This window comes from Tigriopus californicus, chromosome 2 (genome assembly GCF_007210705.1).
Source record: "Tigriopus californicus strain San Diego chromosome 2, Tcal_SD_v2.1, whole genome shotgun sequence".
Lineage (NCBI taxonomy): Eukaryota > Metazoa > Arthropoda > Copepoda > Harpacticoida > Harpacticidae > Tigriopus > Tigriopus californicus.
In genome coordinates, this window is record NC_081441.1 from 10290195 (window position 1) to 10306792 (window position 16598).

General features: G+C 40.2%; 3 protein-coding genes across 3 annotated transcripts in view; 1 reads left to right on the top strand and 2 right to left on the bottom strand.

The window, feature by feature from the left end:
• Window positions 1-9775, bottom strand: part of LOC131876952 (FMRFamide receptor-like) — a 44733-nt gene extending 34958 nt beyond the window's left edge. Inside the window, exon 1 of the mRNA XM_059222498.1 lies at window positions 9226-9775. Coding sequence (XP_059078481.1) covers window positions 9226-9526 — 301 coding nt within the window. The 5' untranslated portion in view covers window positions 9527-9775. The remainder of the gene's footprint in view (window positions 1-9225) is intronic.
• Window positions 9776-13795: 4020 nt separating this feature from the next.
• Window positions 13796-15886, top strand: LOC131891026 (drebrin-like protein A). Its single transcript, XM_059240508.1, is given in 4 exon segments — window positions 13796-14461; window positions 14464-14570; window positions 14572-14664; window positions 14667-15886. Coding segments are annotated over 4 exon segments (1455 nt in total). The 5' UTR covers window positions 13796-14253; the 3' UTR covers window positions 15714-15886.
• Window positions 15887-15926: 40 nt separating this feature from the next.
• Window positions 15927-16598, bottom strand: part of LOC131891016 (zinc finger protein 391-like) — a 3304-nt gene continuing 2632 nt past the window's right edge. The window contains exon 5 of the mRNA XM_059240497.1: window positions 15927-16343. Coding sequence (XP_059096480.1) covers window positions 16037-16343 — 307 coding nt within the window. The 3' untranslated portion in view covers window positions 15927-16036. The remainder of the gene's footprint in view (window positions 16344-16598) is intronic.

Sequence of the window (16598 nt, forward strand, 5' to 3'; positions counted from 1 at the left end):
AAAATCGACATTTGGGAAATTAGATTAACATATAACCGGGGCATCTTGTTGCAAAAAAACGATGAAATTTGGACCATTAAATCCCATTTTACTAAGTAACGGTGAAATAGATGACGTCATTATTTATATTCAAGAGCTAACTAAGTGTACTCCTAATTTACAATTGTTTTTTCCCGGGCTTTAAAGTGCTCTTAAAACGCACATTAAGCCTCTTCGGTCACTGGAATTAACCCTAAATCCTGGGTTGGTACAAAGCTCATGGATGCTTTTGCAGACGTACAGTATTTGATACCTTCCCTAATGTTATATTCTAGTCACCGACATCAATTTACATTTACCAATGCTCTATGTATATACTCTAATACTATGCTCCGACCATAATACCCGCCATAGACATTTTCACTAATTATGAATACCTCCACAACCGAACAAAAAAGATCTAGTCAACAGCCACCATCCGGTAATAATACATGGCGTAGTCGTTAGTAGCCGCCTCCTGGCGGAAGAACCTTCCCCCAGACGGCTAAGGACGCCAATGCGGAACTTGAGCCCGAAAGAGACCTGATGCGTGCGGAATGGCCGTGGTTGCAGCGGGTGGGCATGGTGCAGCGGGATGGCCGTGGTCGCAGCGAGAGCGTGGTGCGTGCATAAGGTTCGTGGTTGCAGTGAACCGCCCGTGGGTGCAGCGAAAGGTCCGTGGGTGTAGCGGGGGGTTGGCCAGGTCGACCGTGGGGTGACCGAGGCGCTGGGGGAGAGACATCAATGCCTGGATGCTTGGGGAGGACGGGTGGTCGTGGTGACCCGGATGGAGGATGGATCTAAGTCAAAGCCTGCAACATCTAGTCAATCCTCCTAGTCACCTACTATAATCTACTTTAGTCATCTATGTATTATCTATTTCATATGCACGTTTATCTAGTCAGTTGTTTGGAACAAATCTCGTCATTCCCACGGTCGACCTGGCCTAGTCACCACTGCATCCACGGACCTTCCGCTGCACCCACGGGCGGGTCACTGCAACCACGGGCCTTCCGCACGCACCACGCTCTATTATTCCTTCTCTGAACACTGTACAGTCCCAACTTTTGTAGTCTCTCCCAATGCCAGAGCTCTCTCATTCCTATGATGTTCCTAGTGAAACATCTTTGGACTTGTTGGAACTTTTGCAAACCTGCTGAACTCATCGTTAAGACATCCTTGGCTACCCTTAGTTCGATCCCTGTCAAAGCTTTTTTTGTGGTTGCTACTTTAACAACTGAAATGGACCAACCTGCGGTCATTTTCTAGAGTAAGGTAAGAAAGATTGTTGGTTGTGATAACAAAGCGGAAATACGTCTTCATCGGGGCACCCATCATCAGATCGGATGGCAGCCCAAGGGAGAGAGTTGTCATCTGACCCCGTAGCAAAGAAGCAAACAGTCTCTATTTGCATAAGGTAACTAAAGTCAGTAACGTTATTACAAAGATTGTGATTCAAAACATTTAGAAAAGATCTATGAAAGTAGCTAACAAAAAAGCTCTTCAGAAGAGCCAAACATCAACACGTACAAAAAAGCGTTCGAATATACAGGGTGAAAAGAAATTAAGGGCCTGTCTTTGGGCTTTCTCAAAATCCCTTCCCCGCATTCAAATAAATGCTTAATCATATTGAGTTTCAAGTTTTCATTCAAATTAATGGTTGAAAAATCTAACACCATACTATATAAACAGACTAACATAGAGTCTTCAGAGGATGGGTAACCCTCTAATGTTTGGCCATCTGATGACTAACTCGTGCAATCCCAGATTTCCGCCCGCGGTCTGTTATGTTCTAAAGGGTTAAGAAAATTGGGAAACCCTTAAAATGTAAATTGTCTTGAATTAAACAAAACGGAAATGTATTAAACAGTCAAAACTCGTTCAACTTCCTCTTTCAAAAATCATGTTACATACGGTCGAATTGAAACTATCGTGGTTGATAAAAAGTGAATGAAAGCCATGCCTCTGAATGTGACGGTAACGTGGACAATAGATGAAATAGCCATTATGTCGCTCGAGACCCTGGGAAAGGGAATGCCATTGGTTAAATCGTTCATCAGACGTAATCAAACTAGGTAATCAATCATATCAAATAAATGAACAAGCACGATGGAGGAATCGTCTTCAAGTGTAGTAAGGATCTTTGAATTAAGTTGCCCGATAGACCTTAGAAATGCGTAAACTAGAACTCTGCTTAGAATAACTTCATTAAGCTTCGAGTTGCCTCTAGGCCACCATGTGAGAGCAAGACTATCCACGGTGTTTCTTTATTCTGCGAAGCGGAAATATGTACATCACAAGTAGCAGGCACACTCAGACCATTGGGCAAACGCAAACGTTCTAAAACAACAGTAGCGGTGCTTAACTTCAATTAAGAAATTATGACGTCTGACAGGATGTTAAAACTTATATGTTCGCGAGTAATCAAAAAGGGTGTAAGAATGGGATTGGCATCTAAAAGTAGGTCCTAGAAATATTTCTCTGAGGAATCATATCCGGATAAAGTTGGGGTACCAATTTATATGCTACCTTATGGTAGAATGGGATCTTACTTGACACATCAACTTGGAGTATGCGTTGTAGTTCAAATGTCAAGAACACACGTGCAGTTCAGAATGAAGGTGACAAGGTGGGTTTTCATAATGGTTCATGCTCCACTTCAGTAAAGCTACGATCTTAATTAAACAGTCACCCTGTTTATTTATTTATTTATTTGGTTTGGTTTGGTTTTTCACGAGCTTTTCTAACCGCTACGGGAAATGTAATCCCCAGTAGTATCAAAATGAAAGATTATAATTCGTCTATTCATTACCCTTTAATCTTTAAATGAGATTTGGTGCACCAACGAATTTGAGTTGGCAGACCGAGCTAGTCCTTGAATGCAGGGTTGATCAGGAATGCTATCTAAAAACTTGTCCAAGTCTGACTTGAAAGATGCGACCAGATCAACAAGGCCTACGTATTCCCTACGAATATTAGAGGGAAGCAAATTAAGCAATGAAGGAGCCCGAGAAAGAAGAGAAGTGGACTTCATTGCTCGAACTAGCCTGGATTCTCGAGGGCTTGAAGGTACTCTCAATAAGCACATTAAGCCTCTACGGTCACTAGAATTAGAAAACTAGAATAGAGAACTAGTATAGAAAACTAGTCTCTCCCAATACGAGAGCTCTCTCATTCCTGTGATGTTCCTAGAAAAACATCATTGGACTTATTTGACCTTTTGCAAACCTACTGAACTCATTGGAGCCCAAATGGGTGAAGCATATTCAAGATGTGGCTGAACCATCGACTTGTACAGAGTTAGCATCGTGATGCTATCTATGGACTTAAACGTGCGATACATCCAACCACATATTTGAAAAGCTTTACCCACCTTCACCTGGATATGCTCATCGAATTTTCCATTATTTTGAGGACTACACCTAGATCTTTCATTGATGAGATCTGCTCATTATCTTTACCTCCATTATCCATGAGTGGAGTATTCATAGGAGTTGACCCAAACGTCATTGAGTGGAACTTCATTCCGTTCAGGGCCATATTCCTCTCAGTAACCCAAGAAGAGATTATTTCTAAGTCTTTTGCAAGGCTAGTGGAATCTTGGCCATTCTTACCCAAAAGTAACTTTGTATCGTCAGCATAAGTAGAGAGATTGGCAGTAATACTAAGCTTTTGAAGCGGGGCAACGAATATTATAAAAAGGAGGGGCCCCAAGATGGAGCCCTGGGACACACCCGACTTGACTTCATGTGTGACACTAAGGGATCCCTCGACCTTAACAGTTTGCTACCTATCCTGAATGAAACTTCTTAACCAATTGAGAACCTTGCCTTGGATCCCAATGTCATGAAGTCTTTTCAACAGAAGGCCATGGTCAACTTTATCAAAGGCCTTGGCAAAATCAAGATAGACAACATCAGCTGCCTCGTGTCTTTCCAGTCCCTCAATGACCTGCTTTAAATGCTCAATCAGTTGGGTAACCGTGCTAATATGTGTTCGGAACGACTTCATTGACTTCAATAAATTCAACTTCGTGATCTTTTCAAACACCTTTGCAATATTCTAAGAGAGAAATCGGCCTATAGTTACTGGGGAGCGACTTATCTCCCCCTTTAAAAATTGGAACAAGGTGAGCTAGCTTTAATAAAGAAGGAAACTTAAAGATGGAGCCCTGGGGAACACCCGACTTGACTTCATGTGTGTCACTAAGGGATCCCTCGACCTTAACAATTTGCTACCTATCCTGAATGAAACTTCTTAAGCAATTGAGAACCTTGCCTTGGATCCCAATGTCATGAAGTCTATTCAACAAAAGGCCTTGTTCTACTTGATCAAGGGCCTTGACAAAATCAAGATAGACAACATCAACTGGCTCATGCCTTTCCAGTCCCTCAATGACCTGCTCTTAATGCTCAATCAGTTGGGTAACCGTGCTAAAATGTGCTCGGAACCCATGCTGGCTAGGAGGAATGACTTCATGTACTTCAAGAAATTCAACAAGTTTGAACTTCATCATCTTCTCAAACACCTTCGCAATATTCGAAGTGAGAGAAGTCGGCCTGTAGTTACTTTGAAAATTGGAACAACATGAGCTACCTTCAGAGAAGAGGGGAACTTGCCCTGATCCAAGATGCAACGCATCAAGTACGTGAAACCAGGAGCAAGAACCAGTGAGCATCTCATCAGAAACTGAGATGCCACACCATCAGGACCAGGAGAGCTCGAAAGCCTCAAGTCCCTGATGGCCTCTAAAGCATCTTGATCTGTGACTACAAGATCATCTAAACGCTCAACTTGACTGACCTTGTCAATCTCAACAGACTCATCTTCAGAGCAATGAGCTGTCACTTCTGAACTCAGTGGGTTTGAAACACATTGGGGAACTGATCTCCAAGCATGTTAGCCATAGTCTCCTAATTGCTAATGGCTTCCCCATCAACCTCAAAAGGCCCAACAGGGGGTTTCATTTTTCTCTTAGAGTTCGCATACGAGAGAGAAAAAAAGCCTGGATTCGATATGACTCCTGAACCACCTTACTCTCAGTTTGTAACTGGTTATATTCGATGGAGGCCTTAATCTTACCCTGAATTAGGTCCAACTTTTTTGGAGACTACCCACAATTGCTGGATTCGAAGTGCCCTTCAGCCTTTTGGCTTGTTTGCAACTTTTTTTGAACAAAGTCTTCCTATATTTTGGAATTTTTGTCCGTGTACCACCTATTGGATCACATTCAGTTATTGCTAGATTGGAGCAAACTTCCTTAAAAATTGAAGCTAATTTATCAATGGTTGCATCTGTAGACGATTCCTGTTTCAGAATTAAAACCAGATCCAGGTCTTCTAATCTTTCTATAATCAACGGCCAATATTCAGCTCCTCCTTAAGCTCCTAAAGTTCTTCAAACATTTGCCATTTTTTTGGGGGGGGGAGCAAACACACCAACATTTTAAAAATTAAAATGGGTCACTAACCTGTGATAACTTTGTTCAACTCACTCTTCGGATGTTGAGGGCTTTTGATTTCTAAGATTTTGAAATAATGAATTACATTTAAACTTGTGGGAATTAATTGCTTCAAACTTTTGCAAAATTAGTTTCACGTCGACTTTTTATGTCTTTTTAGCTTTGAAATAGGCTTATATCTTTGCATTTGAGAAATTGAGATTTTTTTTCTTGCGGAAAATGCTATTCCGTGCTTTCAAAAAAATTGTTAGTGATTATTTGACCCTCTAAAAGAATTTTACTTCCGAGCCCTACTGATCAGGGCAGGAGGCCCCATGGACAAGGCAAGAACCTGCTACCTAGGGAGAGCACCTTCAAATCCAGGTGCTGGATGATATGATATAATTTTCTTTTTCATCTACATTTTGTCTGATATGGAAGGCAAACATAGCCCTTACAGACACCCCAGAGCGAGTTGATGAATATGTTTTGGAAAGTTTCTGCAATTTGTTTGCAAATTCGTTCGATTGTTTATGCAAATTTGGTGTCAATAAATGTCATACTTTTCTGCAAGCTTTGGCCGGCCTTAGTTATGAGGGAGCGTGCGCATAGATATGAGTGGCAAAAAAGATCAAAAATGCATGTGATGCAATAATCCAACAATCCTGCCCTCCTAAGGAAATCGAATAATGCATTTTATCACAACCAATTCAGACGACCAGTTACCCAAGTGCTGCATGGCATTGAAAGTTTTGGTTGACTGGATTTTCTTTCGGGAATGTTGTTTGCAGAATGATCACTGGGCTCCGACAAAAACTGTTGTTCGTATGTCGAGCAGAAATTCGAGAGGGTTGCACTAACCGGTTTTCTTCCCAATACCTCGGTTCAACTCTTTTGTAAATTTTGCTCGACGTGTAAAACAACTTATTTTGTCGGAGTCTGAATTGATCACGAATTACAGTACGGTAAAGAAAACTGGTTTTGAATGTACTACCGTCCTCTTCCTATGGTGATAATTTGAAGTATTATTTTTTGCTTAAATCAAATGTTAACTTATTTCGTTATTTGTAACTGTAAAATTACATAAAACAGAGGATTTTGGTGGAAAGATTATGAATTTTCGAACTTTTTGTCAATGCTTGCTTAAAATTCATCTATGAATAATAACTTGCTACACTTTCATTTTCTTGTCTTGAATTACATAAGAAGAGATAAATGTATTTTTAGTCCCAAATTACTTGATTTACTTTGACAGTGTCCTCCATAGATTCCATATTTTGGTTAAAACTGATATGTAACTAATGGCAAGTATTACCTTTCTCTGTGAACTTGATTGTAGTTTCTTGCTATCCTTTTTATTTGACGCTACTAGTGAGACGAGCAATTCCAGAATCCAGACTAGTTAAACAATGAAGTCCAACACTCTTCTTTCTCGGGCTCCTTCATTGTTCAATTTGCTGCATTCAAATATTCGTAAGGTGTATGTAGGCGTTAATCCGGTATCAGGATTTAAGTCAGACTTGGACAAGTTTTTGCTAAAGTTCCCGTTCAAGGGTTAGCCCACGGACTTCTAGAGATATGGACTGCAAACGGAAGTAAAAATATCCTATCACCTAAACCGCTCATCTTTTTCGAAATAAGCACTTGATACGACCACAAGATCTTGTTGAATACATGAACTCAACCAAGTTTGAGCCCAAACCTATGGTTAGGGAACTCAGGAGACATGCTCAAAGTTATGTTGTAAACATTACATAAAATTTGAATTTTCTGCCTGCTCTTGGTCAGCTACATAAGCTTTTGACAACATAACTTTGAAACGATCGACTTTGCATGTAAATGATTTAAAATTGACCTATGTAACACAATGAGGACCGCAAGCCACTCAAGGTGCAGTGAGTAGAGTTGTTCACATCGCACTGGTTTTGTATTTCACATACAACGGTATTTATAAGGGATTGGAGCTAACGCAGTAGCTCGAATTAGCATCTCGCTACACCTACCGTTAATTGAAGAGATCTACGTTTCTTATTTTATTACCTTAATTCGAAAAGTGGCTCAGAGTGGCTATGACCAAGAGCAGGCCGATTTGCCGGGAAGCTCGTTCGCAGTCCATATTTCTAGAAGTCCGTGGTTAGCCAGATCAGCCAACTCTAATTCGTTGGCGGATCAAGTAAAATGTATATAAATAAAAGTTAGATAAAATGAATATATTTCTCGTCTTGAATTGTTGGGATTTCACTCCCAGCAGCGGTAAGGAAGTGTGAAAACAAAAAAAAATATTTGATTTGTTTTAGATGACCTTTAAACGCATGAACTAAAAATTAAGAAAATTCAATAGGAGTTTGCACTATAATATCATTTTGTGTTAATTAAATTCAGACAAAATAAAGAAGTATTTTATACCCAATGAGGAATAAGCTGGTGAAAAAAAAGAACATTTAGACAGCCTTTAAACTCTAAAACCTCCAAACAACTTAAATAACTCGTCAAACTACAACGTTTTTGAAACATTTTAATAACTTATTTCTCATTTGGGCAATGCAGTTTCGGCTAACCGGCTGTGCCATTATTGAGTGATAAATGAACATTTTTTTTATAACTTTTTGGGGTGCATTACATTTCCATAGATATGAGTGCAAAACAGATCAAAAAATCACTTGTCAAAGAAAGGGTGTTCTAGCAATCAATCAAGCAAATCTAGCAAGCAAGCAATCTAGCATGGATTCAACGAGCTTTGAAGAGGAAATGCACGAGAAAGCCTTTTATGGAAAAGCGATACTCTCAAAGCGTGTTAAATTCCAAGGTCAGGGGACAATCTCAAAGGACGACTTCACTCTGCCTCAAAAGCTTTTCAACCGATTCTCTCGACTACAAAGCCTCTCATAGTCATTACATTGACTGGCAATGGAATTTATGTAGGAAAACTCATAGTTACGAATTTCTTCAGCTTTGTTCTAAATGTTTTGGTCATTGAATTGCAGAAATAGTTTATGTACCACTACTTTTTTTGGGCATGCCTTCTTTCCTCTTAAAAAGGTCCGACTGAACAAAATGCATTCGCAAAGATCAAAGAGAAGAGCAAAACAATTGGTATTACGAACAAGGTTTAATGATAAATCAGCTTGGCGTTTTCTTTCTATAATTGAGCAATATCCTGGTATTTGTTTACCATACAAATACCAATCAATGGTTCGGTGGCTCAGTAGACCATATTTTGGTTTCATCAATCCATGAGATTAAAAAAACAGCAGAGCAAACGTTAGCAAGGCGCACAAATGGTCCCATTTCCTTTTGATAGTGAGCCATTCATCAGTACTATTCACTCCTTTAAGTAGCAACTAAACGATGATATCAGCTCAAATTTTGGGAGGTCACAGGGGTACTTTTTAATACAGTAGATGTATTAAAAGCCCAACATACAAAGTGGCATATAATACAAAAAAAACTTTTGTAAGGTTTCAAAAAGTCTCTTGTAAAAATAGAAAGTTCTTAAAGAGGAAAAGTAAGTCCAAAATGGCTTTTTTTTCAAGTAAAAAGTTATTTTTAAGCATGTCAATGAATAATACTGTGACAGTTTATAAAAGTACAATACTAATTGAACCATTCCTTTATGGATCGATGAACTGGAACTCTAACTTAATCCCTTAACAAAAAACTATGAAGCCTCAAAAGAGGCAAGAAACATCCCAAAATTTGACGGTGACGTCATCTTCCTTTCCTACTTCAATGCCCCACTACTTTTGAAGATCCCTGTTCTCACTTACCCGTTAAAGATATTTGCACGACAGGTAGAACGTAAGGAACGATCCACGGGTAGATCTCCCTTTGGAAGTTCACATTTAACATGGGCCAACTATAAATGGAAAACAGCCCCAAGAGCAGCACCGAATCGTATGTCATCAAAGCAATGAGAATCCGCGTGAAGATCTGCGAGAGCTCAACTCCCTTGTCCAAGACCAAAACCACAGTAGCTAGAGAATTGGCCAAAACGCCAAAAACACACACCACTCCCAAAGCCACACCGTCAGTGAGGAACTGGATCCAATCCTGTGGAACACTCATCATTTGATCTTGACTCTAGTACTCTTCTAAATTAACAATGTTCTTGGAACTCTTCATGCTAAGACTCGAGTCAATATCTAGGTCTGAACTCTCAAAAGCGACTGAGTCCACTTCCTCTTTCTCTCGATTTGTGCAGCTAGAAAAGCAGGTACCGAGGCTTGATATTTTCCAAAGAGAGAGAGGAAGGCCCTTCTTTCCTTCTTTCGAAAGTCTTTTGGGCGTATGGGTGGAAACCGCGCATTGGTGAGCCGAGCTTCTTGGTGTAATTGCTCTCTTGAACTTAGATGAGCTTAAGGTAAGAGGATTGATGACCAATGCAATATGGTTTGCGTAATGTCAAAAACTTTAACGTACATTAAAGACCACAAGTCATCGAGTGAACTCATTAATAGTGGCACTCAAACATAAGCATGATTTTGATTCTACCCACAAACGGAAACCGTAAGGGTTAAGCCAGAAAATCTTGGCCGGAGTCAAAGGAAGAAAATGACTTTTTTAAAATGATCTGTATAATAGTTGAACTAGCCTTTTATTTGAATCTATTCATTGAAGAATCCCCTGAAGAAGCTCACATTCATTGGGTACCCCAAATACAACTAAAAGTCTCTCCTCAATATCTCATCCAAGCAAAAAGTGCAAATTTGAAAGCCCTTAGATGCCTTTTCACAAGGAAAGGCGATGTTTGCCATATAGCGATGCTATTTTCGTCATTTTGAGGAATTATTATAGCCTGGACCATGTTTCGCGCAACTATAACTCATTGTAGAACCTTTGAGAACTTTTCATTATCCCGAAAGAAGTAACGTATATATGGAAAAATATGGACTCGCAACAAATTATCTATCTGTTAAATAATGGCTTTGGGGTAAATATGAAGGCATAAAGTTTTAGCCAGTGGTCCCCTATTAACGTGGTATCAAAGGACAATGATTTTAATGACTTGCTGAGTGAGAACAAACAGTCCAATGCTTCAAACTATTCTCAATCATAGCATGGCACAAACCATCAACAAAAAAGGTTAATGCCATTTGGAATTATTTGGCGAATTTTGCCGATTTTTTTTTTATTTCCCGACCAAATTTTGTTTCCCAAGATAGCAAGATTCGCTAAACCATTCCCGGGAAAACCAAGTAATGGACATCCATCCTAATCATCCTTGGCACAAGCTTGAATGAAAGGGAAATGAATACAGTGCGCATAAGCAATGACATGATGACTGTTCTTTGAAGGTTGCTTTAAGCATACATTGGATATCAATTCCGTTGTTATTGAATTGGTTTTTTTAATTGAGTTGTTTAAACGAAATCAAAATAACTGAGTTGAGAGTGAATGGTATTGAGGGCTGATTCGTTTCGATTTGATTTTTTTCTCATCCAATGAAATAGAGGTCCAACTCTAGGTATTCTAGATAATTTTGTCATGATATCACTCTTTTTCAGGAAGCTTTTGATTCACTCCGCAAAAGATGTGCTAAAGGAAGGAATTGAAGCCATTACTAAATTTTCTGTCATGTCTCGTGCCTTTAAAAGAACTCGCCAGATCAAGTTTTGCAGAATTTATGGTGGTGTAAATGAAAAAACAAATCGGCGAATCGGTGGTGTACACTACCTCAAAGAGAGATTAGGAATTTCCCACCAATCAGTCAGTAAGTATCAAGAAGTTCTCGAAAATATGTTTCTTGTGAATGTTTCTCGATTCAAATTATGGACTATTACTCGGATTTCTCTATTTTGCTTTCCCGAGAACGATACTTTGCCTATGTCCACTTTTATGAATGCTATTCTGCCCTTCCTTCATGAAAAAGTGCTTCACATCACAATGTTACTCTTCCTCCTTTGTTCCCTTCCTATCCACTTTCACTGAGATCTTTTTGTCTCCATTGTCGTAATAGATTAATGCCATTTTTAGAAAGATGTATTTCTCATCCTCTCGATTATTGGCTTTGCGCAAAACTTTTCTCACAATAACATCCGAGGCAATGATTTCATTCCATTGTTCTCCTTTTACGAGGAATCTGACCCGGACCCCATGGAAGCTAGTGTGTTTTTTCAAAGAAATTTAGCCACAAAAAACTTGAATTATAAAAAAAACCATTGCACCTAAATCGAATTAGCTTTTCTTCAATAAATATCAATGTTGCGTGCAATCAACCAATTGCAACCTTATCAATGTATGAAAAATATTTCACACAAAAGGATGGCGAGTCTGGGAACTTTTCAAAGAGTTGTCTCAAAAGCTCAAAAGATTGATTAAAAGCAACCGTTTTACGGCCTTAAAGGTCAGTGACACAAATCTTGCATTTCTCAGAGTCTCTTGCATATTAGTTGGTTGATCAGCACAGTTTATCGCCACACATCAAGACTCTTAGGTTGGCCTCATACCCAAAAAAAAACAACTTAGTCACAAAGTTCAGGAAGCTCAAAAGCTTGAATTTCTTCTCAAAACCTTGAAATGATTATGATTGTTCAATTTTCTCAAAATTGTGATTGTCTCGTTCTCGCTTGACTCATCCCTTTCAGACAGGTCCGAATTTGTCTACATGTTGCCCATTACGAATATGAAGGGCAACAGAGCGACACAAATTACTATCTTAGGACCAAAAGAGGTAGTGATATTTCTTCTGAATCTACAGATCTCACAAAATCTCTAGAATTGGCTTTAAGTCCATAAAATTACTTTTAATCAAAAAAAACAATCATTTTAAATTGTATAAGATAATATTCGCCACACGGTATTTGGTATGCTTCAATTCTTAATAAATTTCTTTATTTATACCATCTCTTCCTAAGTGCATTTTACGTTTTCTATGTACTATACCGTACGTTTTTTAGATTCTATTGCCTTAGATTCTCACACAATGATGGTATTGATTTTAAAGATCACTCATCAACTTTGTCTTGGACCATGACTTCAGGATGCTTCAAAATATGATTTCAACTTAGAATTCAAAGATATAATACTGCATTGAAATTCAATAAATATTGATTTAAAAAGCAAGAAGATCGTGAAAAACAACAATCAAGCAATGTTTGCCTTAAAACCACCATAACACTTGAATAACAAAACAAATAAAAAAAACTTTTAATCACCTTCTTATAACTTAGTTTTACATGTTCTGAATTTATTTTGGTTGATTTTCATAACCAAAAAACAATTTTGACCAAAATTACATTATTTTTCCGACTAGCCATTAGCAACAACAGTAGGCTCAAGAAAAAAAATCAATTGTAACACAAATGCATGAATTGAATCAAAGCATTGTTTTAGTTATTTCTTTTGCCGCCTGTTTTATTTGAAAATTTTTGTGCAAACTCGGGTGATTTTTTTAATGCAAATTTAGTATCAATAAATACCATATTTATCTGCAAGTTTTGGCCGGCCCTAATGATAATACATGACTTTCGGGAAACTTCATTCCTCTGTTTCGGTTAAGAAATCCAGACAAAAAACGGAATATTCAGCCTCTTCTTGGTCAGCTGCAAGAGCTTATAAACTTTAATATTTTTATAAACTTTGTAACAAACCGCACAACAATTATTTGTCAAAAAAGTGACTTGCCTTTAATTGCAACGATCGAATTGATACATGTAGTTTCAGAGTTGCTCTGACCCGAAGCAACCGATTTGGTGGGAAAACCCGTTCACAGTCCATATTTCTATAAGTCCTTGCCTTGAAGTAGCTTTTCACCGGCCGGTCTGAAATTTGACATTGAATGTGTTCAGATTAGGCAAATCATCCAGAAAGGAAGACTCGAATCAGCTTCGTTTGCGTTTAAAAGAGCCCTAAGAAACCCCCATGGCGAATCGATCGTGCAGAAGTGCTTCGATGAATTTTAAAAGCGCATCCCAAATCTCAGTTTACCTCTTTGCCCTCGTCACGGCTTTACTCCCCGGCCGAGATCTGCCATAAAAAAAAATTGAGTTCTGCCAAAGAATTTTGGCGGAAGATGGCCAGATTTGGGAATCTGAAAGCATCCTATTGCAATGAGTTCAAAGATTCAAAGATTGATGGGCATGGTTCTGCATGTTTGTTTTCCAACATTGTCTTACAGAAAGTTTGGTAACGATAACCAACACAGTGAGCGTTATTTGATGGAAATTTTCCCCAATTGACATAACTCTTCCTTTAATTTAGCCCTAATCCTAGACAGGGAGGTCTAAAATTACTTCCCTTCAAACCACCGAAGGCTAAAGGGCTCAAATTTGGTACTTTCATTCTCTAATTGGCAAGCCTCAAGTCATTTCTCTTTTCCCCTTCTTCCATCCACTCTTCAAGGAGTGGCTTTTGGCAGTCTATCCAATCCAAGACTGCCATAAACTTGACAAACTACCCCCACATTCTTCTTGATCCTGGCTATTTAACTGGATGAAGTTATTTTGTTAACTTTTAGCCATTTTTTTATTCTCTTATCAACAACAAATAGAAAAAAAATACTTGACCGAACCACCCTCTTACCAAGAGTCTCCCATCATAAACCTCTACATCTGTGATCTTCCAGCGACCTGTCCTCACCAAATCCCCAAGGAAGACTAAAATAAGAAATCAAGAGGAGGCCGCACCGCAAAATGACAAGTGACTGTCGCCCTCAAAAGAGATAATAATTATCACACACTGCCCCTGTGTCTCAGTTGAGAGCCTCTCAATCTTTACTAGACACATTCACTTCAATCAATCTGAAGCTTTGAACGGGTGAAATTATTATCTCTGATTGACAGTGACCATTTAACGCGATGGGTTTGAACCTGAATAAACACGGTGCGGCCATGCAAAAGGCCTGGAAAGCCGTACTAGATCCCAACGATGACACGGATTGGGCTCTGTTCGGCTATGAGGGCAGTTCCTTTGACCTCAAGCTTATGTCCTCCGGTGAAGATGGTATTGAGGAGATGAAGGAAGACTTGAATGCCAATAAGATCATGTATGCCTTCTGTCGGGTGGATGACCTCGAACGTCCTTGGCCAAGTTCGTGTTCGTTCATTGGCAGGGGGAAAGTGCCCCCGGGACCCGGAAAGGTCTGTGTGCCACTCACTTGAGAGATATTACCAATTTACTTCCACGGGGCTCATGTCACGATCAATGCGCGGAATGATGATGAAGTGGATGTGGATGAGATCATGGAGAAAGTGGCTAAAGCTTCCTCGCAACCTACAACTTCCGAGAGAAGCCCATGGCAGCCACCATGGAGGATATCCCGGCTCCCGTGGGTTCCAATCATCAGCGGATCATTCCCAGCGGGAATTGCCCAAATTGAGCGAACGAGAGCAGTTTTGGGAGAAGGAGAAAATGGAAAGAAAAAGCCCGGGTTCAGGCTGAAAAGACCCGGAAGATCTCTGAGCAGCAACAAATCGACAATGAAAGACGAGCCAGAGAGGAAGTGGACTCCAAGAAGCGGGAGCAATTGGTCACGGAACGGGAGAGGAAGATCTCGCAAATCCGGGAATCTGAGAAGAACCCTGGAGAAGGTCATCGCTCGGAAGCCGATCAATGGCAAGCTCAACAAGAAATGGATCGTCAAGACGAACAAGCCCGACAGAATCGGAGCAATGAACTTAAGAAAGAGAGGAATGACGAGGCCCGACGACTCATCTCGCAAAGGTCATCCGACGCCAAATCCGTGTTTGAGCGTAATTCATCCGTGGGTCAACTCAACTTCAGACGTCAGACCAGTGCTAGTAATGTGCCTCCAACGGTACCAGAACCCAAGGAAGAGCCTGCACCTCCTCCATCATCTGTTGTTACCCCCGGCCCTTGTCCACCCCCCGCTGCCGTTGCTGGCGGCGATTTATTCGTCCCTCCACCCGCCAGCTTTGGGAATGAGGAACACGGTCTAACGGCGGCGGAAGAGGAGACCGCCAAACCCGATATCACGGAGCAAAATGAAGCGGCTAAGCCTGACTTAATCCAGGATGTTCCTACCACTCCCAGTCCTCCAGATGTGGCGGCCCAATCCACAAATGGGCATGTTGTGAAGAGTCCAGGAGATTTGGGAATCTGTGCCATAGCCTTGTATGATTATGAGGCGTCGGATGAGACGGAGATCTCGTTCGATCCCAATGACGTGATTACTAATATTGAAAAAATTGACCCTGGATGGTGGCAGGGTTGCGATTCTCGCGGTCAATTTGGACTCTTCCCAGCTAATTATGTGGAAGAAATGGATCCTAGCGAGATTCAAAGTCTCCAAGGATGAACGTACTTTGCATTTCCTTTGAAACCACCAACCGATCCGTGGGTTCTTGACCTTTCTAACCCGAAAAAAACCGGACCTATTTCTACTTAAGTTCTCTTAATTTTTATTGACCTAGATTAATTTATTGTACGAGTACGTTGAATGTAGAAAATATAACCATCGATGTAGTGGGAGGCCCTTTTTTGACTGACTTGGAAAGCCACATTGATGAGGTCCTTTCAAAAAAACTTCATTTATTTGATTACGAGGGCTATTCATAAAATATTGATTGGAAATTTCACTTCCAACCCGAAAAAAACAAGGTTACTAGCGTATATATACCCTCAAAGGCCCAATATCTGGGCATTTTTTCCTCCTGATGCATTATTCGGAGGAGCTCGAACGTCAACCTCTGGAGGTTCTGAGCCCGGATTTTGTCCACATTTGGCCATATGCACTTTCAAAGAAGTACTCTGGCTGAATCCTTTGCCGCAATAATCACATTTGTACGGCCTTTCACCCGTATGCGATCTCATATGACGATTTAGACACGACGACTTGAAGAAGCCTTTCTTGCAGATCACGCAGAAATGGGTGCGAGTGTTCGTGTGTTGCTTCTTGTGAAAGATGTAAGAGTCTCGGTTGGTGAATCTGAAAGACAACGGATGTGTGTTAAACCGAATAACGTTGAATAATTGGAGTCGGGCATGGAACCGTAGGTTGACATTGAGGCGAGGGAATTTGCTCTCAAGAGATCGATGACAATGAGGTGAAGTTAAGGTGCGCGATGTTCACATTCGCTTTTACNCTCGTCATAGCTGAATAAAGACAAGTCGAGGTAAGGCGAACTGGAATAGGATTGAGCGCTTACGGGCAATTGCGCTAAAACCCGTTTCCGAGCCTCGT